The following is a 26397-nucleotide window of genomic DNA, read 5'->3' on the forward strand; positions in this document are numbered from 1 at the left end:
GTCTTGATTTAAATTTGAATTGCAAATGATTACCTTTCAACAGAGCTGCTGACACCTCTAAAACAGCTAATTAATTCTTGCAACTTGCTAGTATATGATCAGCCAATTAGATGTCCAGTTACATAACGCTTCTATGTAATATTCTACCAGTTAAGAAGGTACTTACATACATCGAGGTTACTAAGGTCATATGGCTTCTCCAGGACCTTATGAATTCTACAGGAATATATTCCTGGTCCTGAGGTACAATAGGGGCTTACAGCTCCAATTCTGCACAGTTCCACAGCTAAGAAAGACAAAGGATCAATGTGGTTGTCACCAATTCCCCCAAAAGAGCGCTTCCTTGCAACCACCAGGCAGGGAGCTGGCAATATTGCTATGGGGTCGACACTGAACAACTGTGCCAGATCCATGCCGCTGCTACAGGGCTGCTCTGTGCCTCAGTCTGCAGCAGGGATGGAGCCTGCTGTAACGATGCATAGGTAAGGAGTGCAGCAGAGGGAGAGGGAGAAGTGGCATAGCATGGGGAGACTGAGGCTATGGGGAAGAAGTGCAAGGTCATGCAGAGACAGTGGGGTAGGGCTGACATCTGTTGCTCCAGCCCCAGCCCCAGCCCCAGCCCCAGCAAGCCACAGCAGCTGCCTGGCCCATGCTGCCTCGCCCATGCTGCCTCATGTTCGATTGTAAGGGGCTTCCCTCTCCTCCCCTTTGTTAAATGGGGGTGGGGGGTGAAAACCTCATCTTCTAATTGAGCAAATATGGTAAACATATCCTTTGGGTAAATCCTCCTACTCAAGTTTCTGTTGCAAAGTGGAGCCTGTGTGTTATTTCTGCCTGCATGTGTCAAAACAACCTAATTTTTAACCTAGTGAACAATGATGTCTTGTTGCCAGAAACAAGCAGCTTGTTTCTGGCAACAAGACATCATTCCTTCTTATCCCTCTTCCTTCGTATCCCTGATTACTGAAAAAGATGTGCTGAACTAATAAACCATCCTAAAATATCCAAAACTGTGATTTACTGTAATTGTTCCATTCAAAGCTACCTGTCAGAAATGGCATAGAAGTATTTCTTTTGGTTGGGCACTTCTTGCAGGATGCACATGTATTTATCTTTCAACAACTTCACAAGCACGTGCGACTCTGGGATGACAAGACTCAAATATTACAACCCCCTTCTGGCAGCACTTCCCACCTTCTAGTTAGTGCTGAATCCAGAACATCTGCTAAGCATAAAACTTCCACCCTGCATTTTTTATGTTGGTTCTCTCTGAAGTGACAGACTAGACTGACTTTATATTAGTTCAACTGTCTTCAAATCATCTTACTGGGGAGAAGCCTAGCTATAGTTGGGAATCTCAGCTATGTATCTACACTCTGACATTTCCTACATTAGTCCTGCAGACAACCATAGTTTTATTTGAAAAAATATCAAAGAATACAACACATTCCCCATTCACCTTAGCTTATCCTGATTACTTTTTCAGGTGTCTTGGCTTTAAATTATCTTTGAGCCCCATATTCCTTTAATGATGTCAAACTATCCAGCTGCTATTTAAAATAGTAAGAACATGAGACTACGTGAAGTTTTTTATGAGTCCAATGCATGTGGCAGACGCATTTCATATATAAATCCAAACCTGGCTATTTACAACTGGGATCCAGTGGCCCTGATCATAGCCTATTAAACAACTTCTATTTCTTTTGCAAATAAATATCATCACACAAGTTAACTTGGAAATTCTGCTGTTTATACATCATTTTCCCCCTAAAGTTAATCAAACAAATAGACAAGATTATTTGGGTAAAATCTGATATCTTTTGTTAGATCAACTAAAACAGTTGGAAAAATTCTTTGGGTCAAAATATCAAGCAAAATCAGTCTGAACTCAAAATTGTTTTTGTCCAACCCAAAATTACTTTTTTCAGCTAGTATAGTATTTGTTGAAAAAAAAACCTGTCCACAGCCTAGCATCATCCACAGTCCACACTTCATGAAAATATTTAATAGAATGTGCCTGAGCATAAACCCTATGCAGCCCCACTTGAAATGGCCTCCTAGCTTGATAGTGAACAGATGATAACTACTTTTTGCGTACACATTTTTTAATCAAGGTATGTACCCACTTAGGAAGATTTGGTCCAAACTATATTTTTCACTAGTTTGCTTTAGTATCATGTAGAACAGTATCAAAAGCCTCACTACAATCAACAAACATCATCTCAAAGTCCAGTTATCCCGTCAAAGAAGGAAATTAAAATTTGTTTTACACTATTTACTCCTGACAAATCCATGTTGGCAGCTTATCACCTTATCCTCTAGGTGCTTATAAATTGCTTACTAATTTGGTCTAGTATTAATATAGTATTTCTTACATTTGAGTCTTTGCAAATCACAAACAGATCAAAATTATTTGTTGAAGGAATCCACAAATAATTTCTAATGATAAAAGTCTCTGAGAATCTTATACTTTGTTCAAAGACAATCTGAACAGGTAAAATAGAGAGAATAGTTGTTATAAATTATTCACCAAGTTCTAATGTACTCCATACACAAAATCAAACCTGAAGCTGGCTTTTGTATATATATTCATCTGTTTTGTCTAGACAATTCCCCATCTTTCCACATTCCACACTGATGTTCAGTGCAGCAGCCAACTGTTCTAAGCACTATTTCACACACCACCAAGCTTTACAAACAGGGAATGAAATCAAGAAAACAGTGCATAAAAAATCCTGTAGCTTAACCATATTGTCTTGCTTCAGCTGCCAGACAGATGATGAATTTATATCTCATGTATCACCCACCTGAGACGAGCCAAAAGGTTAATCTTGAAGTTTGAATAAAGAACGGATTACTAAGTAGAGCACTGCAGACTGACAGATACACAAAGCAACAACTAAAAACAAACTAACCTCCTTAGCCAAATAGATACAACAATATAAAATCCCAGCCTGTTTATAAGATTATATTGTAAGAAAAGAATAAAAATAAATTGGTACAGCTGTTTGCTTGGTGTTTGGACTTTTTATCTGGTTTGTACCTTGTCTGATATCAGCTTTCTTAGGAATTTCTCTAAGATAGCATCTTGGCAAAGGGTATGATGAAAACATTGGCCAGGGATATGGATCACTACCCTAGAGGAAGCAAAAAGACAAAAACAAACAAAAATGACAAGAAGTGATATTAGCAATTGAATTAACAGTGTTTATCCAAATCATCTACAAGTAAAGCTTGAATATCTCACAATTAATTGCCAACAGATTTGTCAGAAGTTTTACCTATATATTATGTTCGATTGTTACCTGCACAATTTATCTGATACCACCATTTATTATCATGATATTCCATAATGAAAAGAAAAGGTAACGGATACAAAATTCAGCAAGTGCATAAAGCAGAAGGTTTAACCAAACTGCTCTGGTAACTAATGTTGACAATTTTGATTTTACAATTTTTTTCATTGAAAGGAAAATTACACCTTTCAAAAGAAATATTGTATTTCCAATGTTATACATTGATCCATCTGTCTTTTTGTGCTGACAGTAATTTGCATCTCATCTTTATGAGAGTGACAGTCACTGAGAAGCGTAACACTTAACAAAGAACCTGCTTAACAAATACTGCACTGTGGGAATACTAATAAGAGCCACAAGTATTTGATATTCCAGATGAATTGAAGAAAGGTAAAACCATTAGATAAAAGAAAAATGTTACAAACTGAAAACTATCAAAAGTAAAAACAAAAGGAAAGATAAGTTATGTTCATTTTCACAGAGAAGCAACTTTTAATAAAACTGTAAGATAGCGTGATATGGCCATGGCATTACTGAAGCACATATTAACCCTTTTGCTTTGGGAATAACATCTTTAATGTGCATACTGCTTTGCCTACAACAGAAAATATTAAGACTTGCTTTACATAAGGTTGGTATTTCTTGATGGTAAATAACATTTACATAGTGAAGTAGTAGTTAGCAATATTAATGCTAACTCCTAGAACAAATGCTCATAAACAGAAAAAACATCATTTTTTTCTTACCTTATCTAGTATTCTTGGAGGTAAAATCCGTTCCAATGGTCCTCCAATGAGATTCATCCTAACGAGAACATGGTTTCTCTCTACAGAAAGACCATCAATTATAAAATCTCTAGGGGGAAAAATATTTTGATTTATGAGTGATCCAAGTTGCAAATTACTTCAGAGATACACTAGAGTCAAAGAGTTTCACTGTAAGTCGTGTTACACCTGTACAAGAAAAAAAGGACAGGAAGAACTCACCTAATGTCCCTTAGAGGACTTAGTTAATTGTCAGCTCTGTATTGATCCCAAATAGTAAACACTGAACGTAACAAATTTTTAACATTCAACATGGCAAGAGAGATAATAAAGAAACTGAATGTGATTTTAATAACTCTCAATTCCTGTAAACCATGTAAATCATCTGCACTACAGGCCTTTCTTTAAGGAGAGATTGCACACTAGCTAATTTTGCTTAGGTAATTAGCAACTAAAAATCATAAAAAGAAGAACGAAGTCTGAGTTATAAAGAGAAAATTTCAAAATATGCATCTTTTTAGGTAACATAACTTTATAACATAGACACAAGACTCCTTAAATAATGTAAACTGAAAATGACTTTTGAATCATGCTATGTTGTGCTGACTATTGTTAGAAGTATAGTTTATTTTAGTTTGTATGTGAAAAAAAATTAATCTCACTTTTTCTTAGTTTTTTAAAGACATATCTTTTTTATTAAACATTAAGGACTCAATGCTACAAACATGCAAATGAGTATTTTTACTTAGGTTAGGAGTCTAACTGATTTCAGTGGGAGTATTCACATGAGTAAAATTATCTAAGTGCTAAGTATTTGCTGGAAGAGATCTAAAGATACTTAACATCTTATTTGTATTGCTCATTTCTTACCCTGGTCCATCAGAAGTTTCTACGACATTCTCCTTCTGATCACTCAGAAGAATTTGTGACACTTTATATTGGGACTCCAAAAGCCGAAGTGTATCTAGATCACAGCACAGCACACTTAACAACCTGTAGGAGGACATACATCTAATTAGAGCATATCACTTCAGAATCCAGTAATGCAGAATAGGAAAGACCAAAACAAATTTATGAGATTTCAAAGGGGGAAAAAGTCTTAAAATGGCTGCACTAGATCAGGAAGCATTGTTTTATCCCTTTAACCACTCAGGTAGCACAGTCCTGAGCAAACAGAGATAATTCCGAATAGATTTTTAATTTACACTGAGGAACTGGAGAAAACATTCACAAACAAAGCTGGTTGGCCCGGTCTATATTTGACTATCCCCTGAAAACAAACATGATACAGACTTAATAAAACAGTGAATTATTGAAGTGTAAGACACACTAACAGAGCTGGTAATACTTTAAAAAGAAAAAAAAAAAGAAAAAAATACGCTTCATGATAATGTAGATCCGTAAGTACTGTATACCATATAATCAAATATTATGCAAAGATCAAATGTAATAAGTGATCTGGCATATACCAAAACTATGCATCTATTATTTTTGTGTAAGATGAATACAGCACTATGGCAAATAAACATAATAATCACCAGAACACATGACAGTAAACTAAATAAAATTTAATTTACAACCTCAGGCCAAATTACCAACAACAATGCTGTATTGCTTCAAAGTACTTAATGTAGATCTGGAACATTATCAGGATAATATGATGCACTGAAAAATGTAACTTCTTTGTGATTTTTAAAATAAGTCTAGTCATGCTAATACCACCTCAAAATGATTTCACTGAAGGTGCCCCATTTACAGAGAAATATATATCACTAAGGTTTTTGTTGCTCTTCTTGTTTTCTATTTTGTCACAGAAGTAAAACACATCATAAATTAAGACTGATTAGTATTTCATTCTGCATTCACATAAGACTAGATGAGATATAGGGAATACATATCGTCTGAAATTTGTAGTCTCTTAGCCAATGCTCATTTTCTTCCTTGCACTTCTCAATATGTTTCTCATGAAAACAGGGAAAATTGGGGAGTCATTCTCTCGATAATTCAACACCTGCAAATTCATGCAACTACAACCAAGGAATAAATAGCCAGCATGATAATGCATATATTTTGTAACTCAGCTCTGCTCATCTTAAATTGTATTTCTATTCAATTCTAATTAACTATTTCCTTTGTCTGAGATTACAAACTCATTCTTAGCATTTTTCTATGGCACAAAAAAAAAAAAAATCAAGCAAATAACAACCCAGGTTCAAAAGCTGATTTTTTTTTAGTCCCAGAGAAAAAGAATCTGCTTTTGAAATTTGTCAAGTGGCCACCTGGTCCACCTCCTCATACTTTGATCTGTTCCTTTCTGCTAAAATGTGTTGGCTCTTAAGTGTTCCAAATATAAAGGAACTCTGTCGCCTTTGGGTCTTTGCTCCAAGCATCTTCTCAGTATAGATATGATGAAAATAAAAGAAGGAAACGAACTAGGAAAATTATATGAGTATTTTTTTGTTCAAGTCTCTCAAATTCCACCCTAATATTACCTCTCTCCCTCATTGGGGAATGTCTCCTGGAATTTTCCCCTTTAATTTCTCATTCATACGTTGCTGTAGAAACCTAACTGACTGGTGCTTGTGTACTAGCTTGGATTGAAAGATCTTTAGTCTCCTTAATATTTCTCATGGAGAAATGTGAGTCTATATCAGTTCTTTATAGTCCTTACTACAGGAGTCATATTTCTCTCTCTGTAATTGCTTTTTGCCACATAGATTGATTGAAGTACTATGAGAAACAGAATTACTGGTGAATAATTTCCCCAAATGAAATCTAGTCAGTTATCATTTTTGTATATTTGCATTTCATTTTACATTTTATGCTGTTGAAAAAAATGAAGGTGTAGTCCAGCTATTTAAGATCTGATGTGACTTGGAACTGAAAGATACCAAACCCAGATATAAAGATGGACAACTTATAAAATGATAGGTTTTAACTTATCTTGTTCACTTTCAACTTCAAACTACTTGATTTAAGGATGAACAATTGTGATTTGAAAAGATTAAGTAAAGCCATATGTTTTGACAATGGGCCTGTCATTTTTACACTGCACTGACTCTCAGTTATTTCTGATAATGTAAGAAGGGGTCATTGGCATTTAACGAAGTGAAAAATCACACTGTCAATGTCACACATCCTGGGATGACCAATAACAAAAATCCGTTATTGTGACTCTACATTAGTATAGAAGGACAGATTAAGACATATGGAGAACGCCATTTCAAAGAACTTTAGCTATTGTAAAGTAAATAACCTGTTTATCATCATCGAGTAGTTGTTCCCATGACATCCAGTGCACGTGACTGACTAGCAGATAAGCATCATAGAAAAGGATGATAGGCAGCCCATCTAAACAACAAACTGCAGCAAACTGGGCATCTGTTCAAGAAACTACTTTAACTAAATAGCCTTTCTGTATATGTACAAGTAGAAATCATGGCATCAGCCTTGAATGCATTTGTAACAGATGCCTCTCCTAAAAACACTAGAGGTTGCCAAAATCATAGTTAAGATGCACTGGAAACTACAGATGGAAAGGAAGGCCTACTCAAACTAGAAAGGATATTAAAATAGAAAGAATCTTAAAAGAAATTAGAAAAAGGAAAAAAAAACCCATGTTGCCAACTTCTAAGTAGAAAGTACTTACTGAGATTTATTTTGAAAATCTATGAAAAGCAAAAACCCTTAATTCCTAGCATAACTCTCCAAACATCATCACTGCACATATCTACATGAGGTGCTACGTCACTGTAGTGACAACCTGCCATGACAGTGTTGGCCGACAGGCACAAGCCATGATGCTGACACTGTGTTGCTGTAGCGATGAGCTACCTCGCTATAGCACATTGCTATGGCAACACAGCTGCTAAAAATAACTGCCTGCATGGCACAGTAATAGCTGTTACCATGTAATCATCCAGTACTTCCTAAAGCAAGTACTAAATGATGGCGCAGTAATAACTACACTGTTAGGGCATGTGTAGACATGCTCAGTTCAGGGATCATTAGGTCTGTGGGAGAGGGATGTTGGTGTCACTGGGCATAACCCTAGGTAACTCAGAGGGATGGAAGACCACGAGTATCGATGAAGCCCCTCTGCTCTGGGCCCAGGCAAGCCAGGGCCCCCCCACCCCTTCCTGAACCTTTGTAACCCTTTCCTTGAACTTTTTGTAACCTCCTGTAATACTGGAAAAACAGGATGAGTAGCAGGCAAGCTGAAACTCCCTAAAACTGTTATCTGTGGAATGCAAGGACACTGCTCAGAGAGAGAAGGGAGGAGGGAAGGGGGTGGGGGGAGTGGAAGCCAACTAGTGGAAAACTACTGCAGAAAATTGACCAGGGTATAAAAATACACTGTTGCAGGGCTAGGGGCGCAGGATTTGAGACAATACAGTCTCCCTGCACCTTTTACTTGAGCTCAAATAAACTCCGTCTACTTCTCCCCCCAGTGTGTTTATTGGCGCGACGCATACCGGGCAACGAACCCAATTGTTGCCTCCCTTGGGCACCTTGTGCCGGCAATAGGGATGTCTCTTGGTTTAAAAATTGAGATATCTGGCCGTGGAACACATTATTTCTATATGTTTGTGGAATGGGAAAAAAGTTCCTGAACCTAGTGAAAGAATGTAATGATTCAGTAATGAAAATGATCTTCAAGTGAAAATGAAACAAGAGATGTTTTAAAAATCCAAAATTTCACATGGAAACTCTTTGTATTCAGAAATTTTTCCTTCAGTTTAAAAATGAATTATTTTTAATTTGTGGGCAAGAATAAATTCAACCCATTCAAGGTTTAACTACCGTATTTTTCGGACCATAAGATGCACCTGACCATAAGACGCACCCAGTTTTTATGGCAGGAGAGACTATGTGTGCCGGTGGCCGGCCATTTTTATTGCCGGCTCCCGGCCACCGGCATGGGCGCCGGCTTCCAGTGTAAACAAGTGGCGGATGTCCTGCTCGGGCTCCGCCGCCTCTGCGGGCAAGCTCCGTCCCGTCTCCCCGGGACACGGCATAAACAAGCGGCGGGTGTCCCGCTCGGGCTCCGCCGCCTCCGCGGGCAAGCTCCGCCCCGTCTCCCCGGGACACACACCTTCGGACCATAAGACGCACCCTCATTTTCCCCCCACTTTTGGGGGGAAAAAAGTGCGTCTTATGGTCCGAAAAATATGGTAAGTATAATGCAAGAGACATTTATTAAAATGAAAAAGAGCCAACTTAAACAGTATGTTGACCTGAGGAAGAAATGTGAATGATACCTTCTCTCTTTAGAAAGCAGGTTAATTAATTCCTCTTACTACAGAACAGTCATTAACTCATATATTCTATTAATTAACAGTACACACACTGCAGATACTTTTAAAGGAATGCATTTTTAAAAAATACTAAAAGTAGGCTGTCCTAGTGATAACAACTGTGCATCTCTATCTTCTGTATTTAGGAGGGTATATTACCTTTGAAGTTATCTATATCCCATGTACAATATTTGAGAAACAAATAAATGCCTCTTCATCTCTCAGGTTCTCTGGAATTAAGTTTATTCATTTGGATTTTATTAGAGTACACTATATAAAATTCTGACTAACGCATATGGCTCTGAGGCAAGTTTCAAGAGACCGATTGATTTTTAGATGGCTGCATAGTGTAAGCCATTAAAGCTCTCATTCTTAAATCTTTTTCTGACTAGATTCTGTAAGCCAATATATATGATATATTTTTATATTCTTCTATACTCCTGCAACAAATGGAAACATTATAAAAGAAATATATACACCATAATGTATTGTATGAAAAACTAATATTGCTTAACAGTGGAAAACTATTTACTGTACAAACTTGAAAATATCTAATTTCATCTATTTTTCTGAATGTGGTAGCTCTGTAGATCCATACTGTTGAATTCACATTAATAAAAGCGACTCAAGAACAGGAGGGCAAAAATGGTGGATTCGGCCAGCAGCCAGACTCCGTTTCCCAGCAGCTCCTGCCCACATTGCTGTGGCTGGTTTCCATGGAGACTCCAGGAGCAGCAGCACTGTGACAGTGCTGGGCCAGAATTTCCATGGAGACCAGAGCAAGCAGCAGTGGCACGGTGTATGCCTGGGTGGGGAGTGGCTCCGGGGCTGGGATCTTGCAGTGGTGACAGTGTGGTCTAGAGCCAGGGTAGAGTCACAATCGGCTGCCTGCACACCCCTGCCCTGGGTGCACAGGCAGAGGATCACAGTTCTGCTCTGGCTCCAGACCACTGTCACTGCAGCAAAATCCCAGCCCCAGAGCAACTCTCTGTCCAGCTGTGTGCCATGTCATTGCTGCTGGGGCCAGTCTCCATGGAAACCCTGGCCTTGCACTGTCATAGCACTACTGCTACTGGGGTCTCCAGGGAAACCAGCCACCGCAACATGGGCAGGGGCTGCTGGGAAATGGAGTCCACCATGAGCCCGACCTGGCCCATGAGCCAGATACTGCCACCCCTGCTCTAAAAGCAAATTGACTTTTGTAGGTTTTTAGAGTTGCTCTTGAGTACATAAACAATTCTAAAGGGGGAATGTACACAGAGCAATATAACAGTTCTTTAAAAAATATTATCCTTACTAGAACCTAAATGAATGCTTTAGTGCAAAAAAAGATGTACTGCTTAAACCTAAAATCATGCCAGCTTCAAAAAATTCCACTTTTAGGCATATAAGTTCTCTTTATTTAATTACATATCTCCACTCTCCACACATAAAGAAATGAGTTATTCACCTGTAACTATCATTTTTCAAAGGGAATATATTTGGAGAGCTCCAATCTGGAATAGTTTGTAGTCACAGTCTTTAGGTGACCACTAGCTTGTTGCTATGCAAAAAGCAGTGACAGTCAGATCTAAGAAACTGTTCATCTAAACATTCAATACAGTTATATAAAACACTTTGATATCAAGCAATATTTAGGTCACTCCTATTCACTTAGAATATTACAAATGGCTAAAAGTGATTAAAAACAGGGTTCAAATTACACTTTGACTCTTGCAGGGTGGGGACTGCAAAAAAATAGATAAATAAACCAGTTCATTGATAACAAGTCCACCTAAGTGAATGAGCAATCTGATTGAAGACCCCACAGTTTATGATTTTCAAACCTTACGGGGGGCTCCTGTCTCTTTTGGACCCCTTTAATTCATACCTTGGTTAAAAGTGAATGTGTCGAACAATTTCAGTTACAGGATGCTAACTTTCATTTCTTGTCCCCTTATAAATATCTGCAGATCCCTTACAACTGGCAGATTAGTTTTCAGTAACAGGTAGTAATCATTAATCCTCTAGGTCATGGTGCATAAGTAAGAGGTCTAGTCAGGTGCCTAATGAAGCCACTTGTACGGAGTCCTGCAACCACCACACCAAGACATTCACTGCATATCCTTAGGTAAGAGTATGGAAGAATGGAGACTGCCCAAGACCTACCGCCCCGCTTTAGACTACTGAGGCAGTATCCAAAGGCCAAATGAGTCTACATGTTCAGTACCTAAAGGTCTTTAGCTTCTGCCAGAAAGCAACAGATAAGAACAGAGAGCAACAGCAAAGGCTTGTTTCTGTCAGGCTGATGTCCCTTAGTTGTTCTCTAACCAAGGAGTACTTATAAGGCAGCAAGGGCTAGGGTTTTGAGTACCTATATAGTCACCTTACTCAGGAGGTTGCAACATTGTGGTAGTTTAATCAGAGATACTCTGCCATGGGTAGCCCCACTATATTGCCACCAAACCCTCCAGGCAGATGCAGTTTACAGGCATACCCAGGACCCAATTTTCAGTAATAAACTCCTAGAAAATGAATAGATACATAACGATAACTGAATAAAAGAATCTAGCATTGATCACCAAAAATAAAGAACAAACTGATCTCCTAAACAGAGGAAGTGCTGCAAGAATACCAGTATGGTGCACCAGGCAGCATCTTTGAAAATCTCTATTATGAATAAATTGCATAGGCATGCTTTAGAAGCATGCCTAGGCATGTATGTGTTCAATATACTCAAATATCAGGAAAGATACTGGAAACAAAGAAAAAAATGTCATCAGTATTTGTTTATTAATCATGTTTTCTGAGTTTGTCAATATTAGTTATAGAAACTTCAGAAAAAAAAGAGTTAACTTGAAGGGGGATGGCTAATCAGGCCCTTATGCAACAGGCTTTTAATTCAACTGTTTCTGTTGCCTCTATCACAGCCAAGCATCCACAAGTCTGAGAGCATTTCATGAGTTTCTTTGCCTCGGAGGAGAAAAATTGATCCTTAACATAAAACTATTCCTTTTTCTACTTACTAGATTGAGAGTTAATTAGTTTTGAGTATTGTATTGCTTGCAGATTTTTTCCTAGGATGTCCACTCCCATAGCACTACATGTTTAAAATCCTCAAAAAGATTGTAACTGTTGAGATTGATGACATGCTTTTTTGTCACCCACACATTCATGCAGTAGCATATCAGGAACATCAGCCACAACAGCTTTCAGTTCCTCTGTCAACCTGTACTGGCAGGCTGGCTAAGACCTATTCTGCTTCTTGAAGTCTAAACCTGACATGAACTTTACTTATGGCACTTTGGGGACCTGGTTACAAACTATTTGTTAATAATTTCTATTCTGAACTGACAGGTAAGTAGTAATCAATCAACAGATTCCTTGACATGGATTTCAGACTAATCAAGAAATCATATGACAAAGAGGACTACAAGCTATGAAAAGGACAGGATTTCTTACCAGAACAAGGTAGCAAGACTGAGCCAAAAGTAAGAAGGAGAGAAGACATTAGAAACTTGGAGTCCCTGAACAGACATTAAATAACATGGGAAACAAAGCAAAATAGAGAACAATAGGTACATTTGGGGGGGAGGGGTTCCCCCAAAGATCTTGCATTATCCATGAGAAAAGTGAGATTAGCTTAGAAATTCTTTGCAAAGTCTGTGCCCTTTTGCTTAGACAGCTACATGTCCCCAGCAGGCTAAGCAACTACAAATGAGAGCCAAGGGGAATGTATACTTAATCTACATAGAAAAGGAGGAGTATTCAGTCTTGTCAGCTGAACTGTGGAGTCCTACTTCTGAAAAATGGTACCTGACAGTCTTCATTTACAGAGCAAGCCTAACAGTTGGAAAGGCCAGGCCTTCGGCCTTACCTGAGCTAAAGCACACAGGGCTTGTATATATGTGTAGGGAGGGTGCTGCGATGCACAGTAATTACAGTGCATCGGAGCAGACTCTATTAATCAAGTGTGCTGGAGTGTGGTAATTACCATGCTCCAGGAAACTCCAGTGTCATGGGTATCAGCATCCCTGTCCTGAAAAATGACAGTGGGGCTTTAGTGCAAGGTGCTCCACCGCAATTTTTCAGTGAGGGGACGCTGATACACGTGATGATCCCGGCACTTTACTTAGAGCGGCTCTCAGAGCTGCACTAATTAAAGCGCCCTCCCCCCGAACCTTCACACACCTCCCGAAGCATGTCTATAAATGCTCACAGATCTCAGATGATGGGATCAAACATGGAATCTCGGTAAATGTGCAAGATGACGGAACTCATATCTGTCTGTGAAACTAATGAATGACATTCTTATGCCACGATCCTCCCTAGTTGTTAAGGACTATAAAGAACTGATATAGACTTAGGCTGGGAGGGGTCTTTATGTAGAACTAGTCATTTAATCTTGACCATCGAGCACATGATCTGCAGTCACTTACATTAAGGTCTTTTCGATTAGCTGCAAGACAATGGCTGTACAGAGCCATAATTTAGCATTTTCTCTATTTTAATTTTTACCCCACACAGTGCAGAACAGACAAACACTTCTAAAAGGAAAGATGAAACCTGGGGTCTTGCAGGGTCATCCTTCTACAAAGTTTTAATTTGCTTTTATCACAACCAACAAGGAAACCCAACCCAAAAGATGGAACTACGGACATAACTGAAAAAAGAAACACATCACTAGTTACACATATAAATAGGTGAAAAATCCCAATTTTAAGGGACCTATCACAAATTCATTAAAAAGTAAAAATAAGTTTAGCGAATACAAGACACTGGAAGTCAGATGAGCATAGCATGAGCATAAGAATGGTGTTTAACTCCACTTTTGCCTTTACTATTCAAGTGAGCAACAGTAGAATGCCTATGAACTAACAAAAAGAGCTATAAGTACTCCAAGGACAAGCAACAAGATAAAAATAAGGCTGACCATTGTCATCAGATCTGAATGAGTGAAATATCTGCCCTCCAAATGACCAACCCATTACGGAATAGTACTGCAAAATATTTGAGATACTTTAGTATATACACTTAGGTCAAGTGTTATTCTGCTATCAAAGGGTGCATCTACACAAGATGCTATTCTTCAGTGGTTACTGTGCATTTATTTAGTACTTGTATAATCAAGTACTAAATAAATGTGTAGTAACCGGAGTTACTACTCAGTAGCACCAGTGAATGCCTTTTAAGTCACACTACTGCACAATAGTATATGAGCATTATTAGTGCTGTAACGCACTGCTGCGCAGTATTATTTAGCTACTGCACAGTCAATGTCTCATATAGATGCACCCGAATATTAAAAATAAAAATCTGGTAAATTGGCTTTAGAGATCTGTGCGCGCAATATGGATACTATTACCCTCCCTCACCCCCCGATCCCTCCTGCTACCCTGCCACCTTCCTGCTTCTACGGCACTGTGCCAGTTCTCTTCCCTGCCAGACTGCATCCTGCACTAATCATTAACCCGTAGTGCATTGCCAGTATAAACGTATTTATTGTTTAAATATTTAGCCTTTCATAACGTGTGTGTGTGTGCATGGATGTGCGCATGTGTCAAATCTGAGACAATATTTTTTAGAACATTCACCAAAATCATGCTGTTATAGAAACTGAATGTCCAATCACCATGGACTTATAAACCATTAGACTTCCTTTCACTCTTGATTTAGTTAGTCATCTGTTTCTACACAGATTCTTTATCCATTATAATTAACTTCTGGCTTCTATCAGATTTGTCACTGATGTCACAGTTCACCATTCAACATTACCAGTTGCTGTAATTTACAGCAAATTTGATATCATTTAAAGAATTAGGCAAGGGAGCACACTGACTATACAAGAAAGGATTTATTTTCCAAAAAAAATAAGAGAGACATCTTTGTAGTCAACAATGCTTGCAGAGGAGATCAAGAAAAATTAATTTCAAATGGGATTTAGTGAAATATATACATTTAATGTTTGATTGAACATGGCTCTGAGGCTCTTACAAGAACAATATGGGCAAGATGATATTAAGATAAATTCCAAAATTAATTCAGAAGGGAGCTTTGAATGAGTATGAAGTGGTATAGTCTTCTTGAACCACTGTAATAACTGAATTAATCATAATAAAACTTTGTACTTGCCAATGCCATAACTGTTACCACTTATTCAACTTCCACATACTCTTAACTCTTAAAAGCCATTAAAACAATAAAGGTATAAAGATTATTTACTAACAATTTTCAAACTTAAGATACAATGGTGAAACATAAGACATAGTAGGATGCCTCAAACAAACTCAAGAACAGTAATTTTCAGCTGAAATGTGCTGATATTAAAATTAAGACAAAAGATTGGTGGATAAGTCACCTGTCTCAGATACAAAACCAGGAATATTTCCAGATACCCCATAGCACACTTTTACCTCCTATCCAGTATGTTTCCTTACAAGGTCATTACTTAGCACAATGTAATTTGTGTTCTGTTTTTTAAAACATTAAAATAGCATTTATTATTAAAACAACAGTTGGACAACATTTATTAGTTCTTAAAATATTATACTTATATGCGTGTGTGTGTGCATGCGCACATATGTATATTTGTATATATAATATATATGTGTATATATATGAAAAACAGCAGTCTACTGTCTTCAACACACATACACACACATATATACATACACACACACACACACACACACACACACCTGTTGAAGACATAGGAAACTGCTCTTTTTCATCTGGTCTTAATTGTGTTTATTGTGAAGTATCTTATTGTGTAAAAGACTTTTCCAAAGGTTCTTTAAAATTTATCGTGTCATAAATACTGTAGGTATTACAGTATCTAGATTATACATACATGTATGTGTGTGATTTGTCTATTTTCTTCAATGCCTAAATAACCTCAAGATCATTATTACAAGAAATACTTGACATGAAGGCCAAAGGCCATTTAATATAATGGTTTAGGATTTGTATTAAAATCTTTTAAGCACCTATAATTCCATATGGGATTCAGAGTTTGTCAGATGGCAGAGGAAATAATTTACCTGTAATTTTGCTCTATAATGGACCCCTCACACGTAATGAGTAGTACTGAAAGGCTTTAAGGGTGTCAAAGACAATGGCCCGCAGGCCAGATCCAGCCTATAAAAACCTATCAATTGGCCTGCAGTGCTGTCTGTGGATCTCAGAGCTGCATGCAGCACATTCTAGCCCCAACACCACATGCTACACGTGGCAGCACAGAGCCCATCTGGTATGCATGCTAAACACAATGCAGGGGCTGGAGCCAGAGTGGCACATAGGCCCACTCTACAGCATATGCTATATGAGGTATGCAGATCCAGGGTTAATCCAGATTGCACCTGTAGTCTGGCTGTACATGTCAAATGTAGCATGTAGGGTCACAGTGTGTATCCCAGATGAACCCCATTTACCACATGCCACGTAGGATTGGGACTGATGCAGCCTGCATGTGAGGCCAATCCAAGTGATGTACTGTGATGCCCACATTGGACAGGACTTGTATTCTGGATCTGGCATGCAGGGCCAGTCTGTGGGCCCACATTGGCACACAGACCAGCCCCATGCCACTCATTTAGCTTGTGCAGCCAGCTGAGTTCACCCTGTATTAGAGTACCTTCCATTTTATAACAAAAGGAAGCCTTTAAAATAAGGCTGTTCAGAAAGATGGAGACAGAAGAAACAACGCGGGGGAGGCTGTGAACTGTGAAGTTCAAAGTCTCTCTGAGTCTGTAAAAGGACCTCCTGGGGCCTCCTGGGAAATTAGTTTTAGTCCTTTAACAATTTGTCTTTCGTTTGTTTTTTACTTCAAAACCCTAAAGGATCTCCACATTTTCATAAGCAGGTTACTTCATCCTTTTCTCCTAAAATGTGGAAGATTCTCTCATTACACAAACTAAAAAATAGGAAGTCTACAACCTCACAATTTTTATCCTTTTCAGAATTTAGGGTAAAATGCAATGCCTAGCCTTCAGATTTTCAGTGACCTCTCAGTCCCATCTGTACTTTTTCTGTATGTATTTTTAAACATAATTTCTGATCACATAGGCTGCTTATAGACTTAGAAAACAAAAATGGTGATTTACTTTAAACTCAGCACACCCCCACACTGAGCGCAGCACATGTCCAGAACTGGCATTGCACTGGTTGGACCCTGTTCGCCCAATACCTGTATAGATTAAACACTTTAGTGGGGCTTTTTTGGTGTTTTGATTAAATCAGTTTTTAGATAAAAGTGCCAAAAAGCCCAATTGAAGCACCTGATCTTTACAGAAGCTTCAGACCTGGATCAAACTAAAGCACTGCTTCTTCCAGTAAAGCACACCTTTTTTTTTCCCCTACATCTGTATCTACAGAGGATAGAGTTTTTGTTAAAAATATTTTTAAAGCATTCGACATTCAGGATGCATGCACAACCGAAAAGAAATCTAGGAGTCAGCTATGAACTCAAATTAATAGGATGTTCTGTTTTGCTGTGTAAAAGATGCACTGGGGTGCAAGATAGAATACAAATGAAGACAAACTCATATTTTATCTTTAAAACAGCCATTTCTGGAAGTGATTTCTTGGCCTACTGAATTCAGTAAGAGTTCTTCCACTAACATCAATGGTGCCATTGACTTCAGGTTTTCATCCTGGGTGCCCAATTAACATAGTTAATCAATTTTTAAAGTTAGTCTCAAGCCTCATCACTTCTGCTGATTTTATTACCCTTATTTTTTAAATAATCTGCCCCTGGATTTCATACTACATTTCTCAGATCTCAAAATGCTGCTACTCATATATTCCTCAACATCCATATAAATGTGTTGCAATCTATAGTGCACCAAACACAAATACATATTCTATATGGGGTGATCTTCTCTAATATTTTGGTATGAAGAAATGGCTAGAAAACTGATTTTTGGCAGCATGAAATAACTGGGATCGTTACTTTGCCCAAAAAAGGATTATCAATTTTTTTCAAAAGGTAAACTATAACCCAGGAAAGAGACCCAATCTCCTGGAACCACAAAAATATAAAAATACAAACAGTATCATGCCATGTATTTTATAGTCTAGTAAAAAAGAAAGAACGTAAGTGGTTAGTTCTGAATTTATGTTTGGAATGCAATTAGATGTTACAGCAGAAAACCACATACAGTGGGTGTAATTTAATATGTTCATTCAAGTTATAGCGGTATTCTCTGATCTAAGCATAAGAATACTACTGGAATTAGTATATAATTAAAATAGGCAAACTTCCTGTGGATAGGTTAAACATAAAAAAGAGATGTTAAATACTCAGTATACATCATTATTTGGCGGACTAATTTTAATGTATCGTGCAGGATGCATTAGATTTTCTTTTCAAACAACCATGCTGAATAATCAGGTGCAACTGATTTTAAATATCATATACACAGTTATTAAAAATAAGATTATTATTTGGTTGTTTCCTAATTCTGTATCATGCTTTTTTCAGTCAACCTTTCTATATTACAAAATTAAGTGAATATTACTTTTATTCATAATAAAAAGCCATAATGTAGATTTACTAGAAACAACAGATACAAGCTTGCTCTAGTCTATTTAATCAGTTTGAACAGAAAATGAAAATAAGGCATCTTACCTTAGACCAAAGATATGAGACTGTTCATAATTGAATAAAGAGTGAATTTTAGCTTCTGAATTCAAGATTATAAGTCTGTCAATGATATCCTGAAAAATATAACATTAACGTAAAGTCTTTATGAATTTATTTACATTTCTAACATATGTTTACTTATATATGAACGGTTCTTGGAAAACACATCTGTACTCAAGGAACTCAGCAGGTTTTTTTTTACAAATTTATTTTTAAGACATTACTGCTCTTTAGAGCTCCTTCTCCCACCAAAATCAATAGAGAAACTCCCAGTTACGTCAATGGTTCAGAAACAAGCCAAATATCTGTATTATTTACAGACATAACAAACGTATATCTCTATCAAAGGACATGAATACAAGCTTTTATAATGCAACTATCACATCAGCATGATTTTGTAGCAATCCCAGTGTAGCAAAGCTTCTTTCATGCAGGATCAAAGGTAGGAGAACTTAGCTAAGTTGCATCACTACAAGCACATGCAGATGTAACGTTTAGGTCATAACTAGGGACTGCATGCCTCTGAGCAGCAGTTTCCCCTGCTGTTTAAAGTGACTACAATGATGCTTGTCCATATCCTAATTTCACTAATTACACATCAAGGTCTGGACACATAATACTTTAATTTCTATTAAAATTAAACACACAAGAAAAATAGCAAGGTATTACACTTTAAAAATATGGAAAATTAGTTTTATTTAGTACCTGGCTAATTTATTTAACACCTGTGGTGATGATCAGTCTCTATAGAAACAAAAGATGGCCACAGGAGATGAAAAGCAGTCCAGCTAGTCTCACATCCAGTCTAACTAGAGCCAGTACCATATGTTTCAGAGGAGGACAATTACAGAATAACCTGCTCATGGGGAATATATTTTCCCTAACTCTGTAAGGGTTTCATTTGTCTAATTTTATTTTTTAGCCTACAGTGTCTATTGTAACTGTAAACAACCAGTGGCTGCCTACTGTCTCTCCACAGTTATAAATGAATTCTCTCTCCCTCTGGTTTGTTTTATATTCAAATTGCAATTTCTAAAGCAATAATTTAATTTAAAAAAAACCTACAACACAAAATTCACAAAAACATCCACTGATGACATTTTCTTAGATGCAAATGTTGTTGATGGCAGTCCCTCAATTCAAGGATGATTTCTACCACAGCTCACTGAGGAGTCTTGAGGCGACTAGAAGCCAATCCTTGAGCCACACACTTGTCTGAAGAAGTTATAGATCTTTCCACAGGGGAGGGTAACCTGTAGGCCAGAATTTCTTTCCTTTTCCTTCCTCTGCTCTCTCTTCTCTGCTTCAAAGGCAAGGTGCCTTGGGCACCTGCTTGGTTGAGGATGCTGAGGTTGTGGCACAATTGAGTCAGTCAGCAGCCAGCTCCTCCCAAGTCTTGACATCGGCATTCCTTTTCTTGAGGTATGTCTTCAATATGTCCTTGCAGTATTTCCTCTGGCAACATGGCATCTTGTTTCCCATGGCAGAAGCCTGCACATGACTTTGTTTAATGTGAGGAAGCTGGTGTATGGAAACAGCAACCACACAATCTTAACAAGGTAGAGATGTGAGCCCAGTTGCAAGGGAAACCCTAGATAAGAGGAGAACTCCATCTTGTTTCCTTCCGTTGTTATAGTGGTTGAGAACCTGACCTAATTTGCTTCTTCTTTCACCTAATTTGCCATTAAGGACTTGGGGTTTAGACTGTACTGTGTCTAGAACCTCTCCTCATGCCTGCTTGCCATAGGCGACCCCTGCCAAAGGAGTGAGAGACTCTGGGCGATAGCTCTGAGGATAGCTGGGACACAGAAACTTCTCTACAAGGTCTCAGTCATGGAGAGGACAAATCAGTTATTACAGTGAAAAAAAAACCAAACAAACCCAGGAAATCCTTAACGGCTTTGTTTACTCAGGATGAAATCCAATTTGTTGTGTCTGCTTCTTGTTTAAGATGTACAGCCTCAGGAGCACCAGACAGAATCACTGTCTGACTCTAGACCAGTGTGGCTGGAGGCCACACATTGCACAGGCAATCCCCCCAACACTGGGTACCATTGGTGCTGTCCCCACCAGGCAGCACCAGCAGTAAGCACCCTCCCCTGGCTACACAGGCTGCATAGGCAGCACACAGACCTCCACTGCACAGTAATGGGTCAGGAAGCATAATGTGTCTGCAGGACAAATGTTAGCCCTGCTATAAATCAATGAGAAACTTCAACACAATATTAAAGAGAAATTTAGGATCTTATTTTCACAAAACTCATCAGCGTTTATATTTCAAAATTTCATGAAATTAAGTTACCAATACAAGTAAAGTAACATCCAATATAAGGTATAAAACTTTGGGAAAAGAAACTGTTTAAAGCAGATGCTCACCTTTAAAACGTATTCTTATTTAACTGACACTAAAGTAATTTTCCCCATAGAACAATTTCATTATAAGTGAAATTGCTACTTCACATTATAATACACAAAAAGAATTCATCATGTACTCTAATTCACTGAAAGTTATTTTTTATTAAATCACTGAAATAAGAACATTTTGTATATTCTTTCCTTTGCCCCCTAGATTTTTGCTGCAATTTCAGTCAGTGGCTGACAAATTAGTAATGTTAACAATTCATTAGAGATTTCCAAAAAATTGTCCGTTTGTGTGCACAGAAAGTTAGATGTTGAGGTATTTTTGCCTGACAACCATAGCACCTTCTCATATTTATATGCCCTAGGAAGGACTTTGCCATGATGGGGCAGAGATGAGTTCTGTAAACCTTGGAGGGAGATAACTGGGCCATTGGTAGTCATTATGGAGAAATAAAGTTCTGGAGGGAAGCCGAGGAATTGAGTACATTTGTAGAGAAGCTAAGGAGAAAAACTGTACAGCAGCTAATGCAGATATAAAGAATATAATTTGAAAACTCTGTATCAATGTACTTTATATAAGTATAATTTGAGGACTCTTCATAGATCTTTATATCATACACCTATGCAAGTAAAACTGGCATGACATAACAAACACTTTTTACAACTCTGGACAAGACACTTAAACAAAAAGATTTGTTAAAAATGTGCTGTGTGCGCTATTATCACCACCATAAATTAAGAAAGCTACATCACTATTAAAGTTTCACCTAAACCTTGTAATCTTCAAACACAGAATCCCTTTCAACACATGACTACTCCCTTCATTGACTCACATAACACGCCACCTTGACTCTGAACAGAAGTATTCAATCACAGAAAAATGGAAAGATACTTCCTCATTATATCAGCTAAATGTACCTAGAGAATGTAACAAAAATAAAAACACTAACTTCCTGATCCAAAAGACAAAACTACAAACTAAAAACACTTACTTTTTCTTGGAACTAACAGTTGTCTGAGACCCTGACTTCTGGCTGAAAACTTGCTGACTTATCCTATACATCACTGCAATACAAATACACCATTCTGATCCATTAACAAAGATCTACTTTTAACTGCTTTCAAGGTTAGTGTTGAAATTTGCATGTGATGTGTGGGCTGACAGGAAAAGACATTTTTGTTGTGTGTAGGGACAGTGAATAAACTAAAGTAAGGAAGGTGAAATCACTACTTAAGGTTACTACATTTAGATTATAACTTGACTAGCAATTTTGCTTTTACATTTGGGTTGTTGCCATATTTGCCTCATGAAACTTAACATGCTACCTTTTTTAATTTTCATGCTAAAGTTACATGTATAGCACTCAGTAGTATGGGGGTGGCATTACAAATGTTCTTAGGTATCACTTTGTTCACGAAAGAATAATTTTAATTAAGTAACATACTAAAGATCTTCAAATTGAGTAAAAAAATCTATTACTCCTAGGATTTCAGAGTAAAATTTATGTTAACACAGAGTACCACGTGCAAATACTGCCCTCATGCTGTACACAATAAAAAATACAGAAAATAATTTTAAAATATAATACTAAACAGCAGACAGAGAAACTATTTTAATGTTAAGATGATATTTGTTCAAAGTAAAACTATATACTATTATATTTAGAAAAAAATACTTACTATAATACTTGTAGGAATTTCACGGAGAGAATATTCGGGTTTATTTGGTATATCCTGGTTACCTATGAGCTCATAAATAGCAGGATAGGATAGCAAGTTTACCAAAGCTAGAAAAGACTGAGGGTAGGGGAGAAGAAACACCGATTCATTAAATATTTATATTTACAGAACCAAAATACATATTCACTTTTAACTAACACTACATTATAACAATATCAGTTTCTTATGGTTACGTATCGGCCTTACCCTAACAAAGGTACCCTGCTCTACTAAGTGAAATGAAACAGCTAAAACTACCAATCAAACACGTATGGATCACTATTAAGAGCCACTGGCAGGCAAATCTATGCAGATACTAAATGGACAGTATTGCCAGTGTAGTATAAGGACCGTGCTGACTTTAGGACTATTTAGAAGCATATAAAAGTCAGTGAAACCCAGGAATTCTTCCACGGAGTGAACTTTAGAATTTGTTCAAATGTTACACAACTTGTCTTGTACTTGTAAATGTTACGGATCATATATACCTGTACATGTAGCTGTCCCTGAGATTCTCAGACAAACTTACCGCTATCAGAAAAAGAGCAAATGAAACTCATGTGAATCAAGCTACCTATGAATCTGGTATCAAATTAATTTAATCCCATACAAAACCTTTAGTCAATTTATGTCTACATCTATTTTGGCCAACTATGTGCAGATGTTATTCTAATGCAACACCTGTATATCCTAATTTGTCATAATACTTAAGACCTTCATTTTTTTCAAGATAATCCTGTATATCACTATGATATAATTTGAATAAATCCTTGCAGCACTGACCCTCATGACTACATAGGGCTCTGTGTCATTCAGTTATTATTTAAATATTATACTATAACCATTTTACCATATATACCTAAAGTGGAAAAATGCTGATGAAAACTTAAGCTAAAATTATATTTGACATGGGATGCAATGCATAAAGGGCCTTCATAACAGCATCTGTTTATGTATGTGCAGTAACACCAAACTGTAGAAACCTGGATAATTTCTTACCTTCTGACAGCTCCGGTCAATGGGATCTACAGGAGTAGATTTTGGATGAGTTACCCTAACATCATCTCTTCCACATTCCAGAACAGCCCACAATTCTGTTAAAAGTGCTTTTATATATCCTAAAATTGAATATTTGATTTAGTCATAAAAATGCTAAAAGCATCATTAAAATATATATATATTTTTTTAAGTTCAATACACTGAGAATTCTCAAAGTTATTTATATGGATGAAATCTTGAGAAAGAGAAGGCTTTGGGGAACACTATTTTTTAATAATAATGATCTTATGATCCACCCAGCTTCCCATAAATCAGAGACTATCACTGTGACTACTACAGAAGTCGCTCATAAGGAAAAGTAGTATCACTACAAATTACTTCTTGAAGTATTCTTGGGTTCTTTTCATAGATCATTTTGCTGAAGATTAGAAAAATCTAGCAGTGTCCATGTGGTGCTCATAGATCACAATTTGGGGAACCACTACGCTACACAATATAATATACACTTGTATATAGCTATACAATAAAAACAAGGATGTAGGATATCTTGTCAGTACATAGCTCACTGATTTGTATAGTGAAACAGTATCAGTGCCATTTTATAATAAAAATCATGTGCTTAGCCAATTTTAGTATGATGACATTATAGAATCATAGAAAATTAGGGTTGGAAGGAACCTTACAAGGTCATCTAGTCCAACCCCCTGTTCAAAGCAAGATCAGTCCGAAACGTTATCATCCCAGCCAAGGCTTTGTCTACCCACATCTTAAAAACCTCTAAGGACGGAAATTCCACAAGTTCTCTTGGTAGCCTATTACAGGGCTTTACCATCCTCTGAGTCAGAAAGTGTTTTTCTAATATCTAACCTAAACTTCCCTTGCTGCAACTTGAGATCATTGTTCTTTGTTCTGTCATCTACCACCACTCCAAACAGTCTAGCTCAGAGGTTCCCAAACTTTTTTTTTATTGCATACCCCCTTCCAGATTTACCAGCTGCCCACATACCCCTACAAGCATATATTTTATATTTTAACCCCTTAAATGACAAGTATTATTGTAATGAAAATTAAATCCACCATTACACAATTTCTCTTGCATACCCCCAGAGACGTCTTGCAAACCACCAGGCATAGACGTGCCATTGTTTGAGAACCCCTGGTAGAGCTCTCTTTTTTGGAACCACCTTTCAACTAGCTGAAGGCTGCAATTAACCCTCTCTCCCCCACCCCCAGTCTTCTCTTTTTCAGACTAAATAAGCCCAGTCCCTTCAGCCTCTCCTTATAAGTCATGTGCACCATCCCTCAAACCATTCTTGTTTCCCTTCACTGGACTCTCTCTTCAATTTGTCCACATTCTTTCTAGTGTGTGTGGGGGGGGTGTGGTCAGCAAGACTGGACACAGTACTCCAAATGTGGCCTCACCTTACCAAATAGAGGGGAATAATCACTTCCCTTGGTCTGCTGGTATGACTCCTAATAATGCAGCTCAGTATTCTGTTAAACTTTTCACAACAAGTGCACACTGTTGGCTCATATTCAGCTTATTGTTCACTGTGACCCCCAGTTCTTTCTCTGCAGAGCTGCTGCTTAGCCAGTCAGTCCCCAGTGTGTACCAGAGCATGAGATTGTCTTGTCCTAAGTGCAGGACTTTGCACTTGCCTTTACTGAACTTCATGAGATTACTTTTGGTCCAATCCTCCAATTTGTCTAGGTTTCTTTGAATCCTAGACCTACCCTCTGATGTACCTACTACTCCAGCCCAGCTTGATGTCCTTCACAAACTAGCTGAGGGTGCACTCTATCTCATCATCTGTATCAATGTATATCTTCAAATGAAAATAAAGGGGAAAGAAAAATATACAACTTCTGTACATGTGCTACTATAAGTGCTAAGCAATACTTAGGACCTTATTGAGACTTGAACAAATGCATTCTGGTATAGCTAAACATCTAGGCTGCTTATTTAAAACTTCAGTTACTTTTTACACAAATAATCATAAAATGTGGTTTGGCCGCAGATCCAAGATAGATGGATTTACTTAGAGTAAATCTCCAGTTCCTTAGAAACTCCAGATGTTAGTTTTGGACAATATTCATCTACCCCAAGGTTTCTGTCATACAGTGTACCCAAGACTGAATTCTGTCACTTGGCAAATTTAACTGGTATATGGATTTATCAGAGGAATTAGTGAGAAAAATTGGGCTGTAGGAATAGTAGCTGGTAGAGTTAAACAAAACAAGATTGAAAAAAACTTGTGTTTCATAGAAAGTTGTCTATAAATAATTGGTGGAGGTCATTTCAGCTTCCTTGATTAGAGGAGTTTGCCTGCCTTCTGTGA

General features: G+C 37.6%; 1 protein-coding gene across 1 annotated transcript in view; it reads right to left on the reverse strand.

Moving 5' to 3' along the window:
- TBC1D32 (TBC1 domain family member 32) overlaps positions 1 to 26397 on the reverse strand; it is a 163443-nt gene that overhangs the window by 69372 nt on the left and 67674 nt on the right. Inside the window, exons 21-26 of the mRNA XM_090038703.1 lie at positions 24059 to 24177; positions 23021 to 23137; positions 18965 to 19053; positions 4931 to 5053; positions 4043 to 4151; positions 3044 to 3137 (exon numbers count right to left, since the gene is read on the reverse strand). Coding sequence (XP_089894829.1) covers positions 3044 to 3137; positions 4043 to 4151; positions 4931 to 5053; positions 18965 to 19053; positions 23021 to 23137; positions 24059 to 24177 — 651 coding nt within the window. The remainder of the gene's footprint in view (positions 1 to 3043; positions 3138 to 4042; positions 4152 to 4930; positions 5054 to 18964; positions 19054 to 23020; positions 23138 to 24058; positions 24178 to 26397) is intronic.

The sequence above is a fragment of the Crocodylus siamensis genome, chromosome 1, assembly GCF_052110815.1.
Source record: "Crocodylus siamensis isolate JL-2025a chromosome 1, ASM5211081v1, whole genome shotgun sequence".
In the NCBI taxonomy this organism is placed as follows: Eukaryota; Metazoa; Chordata; order Crocodylia; family Crocodylidae; genus Crocodylus; species Crocodylus siamensis.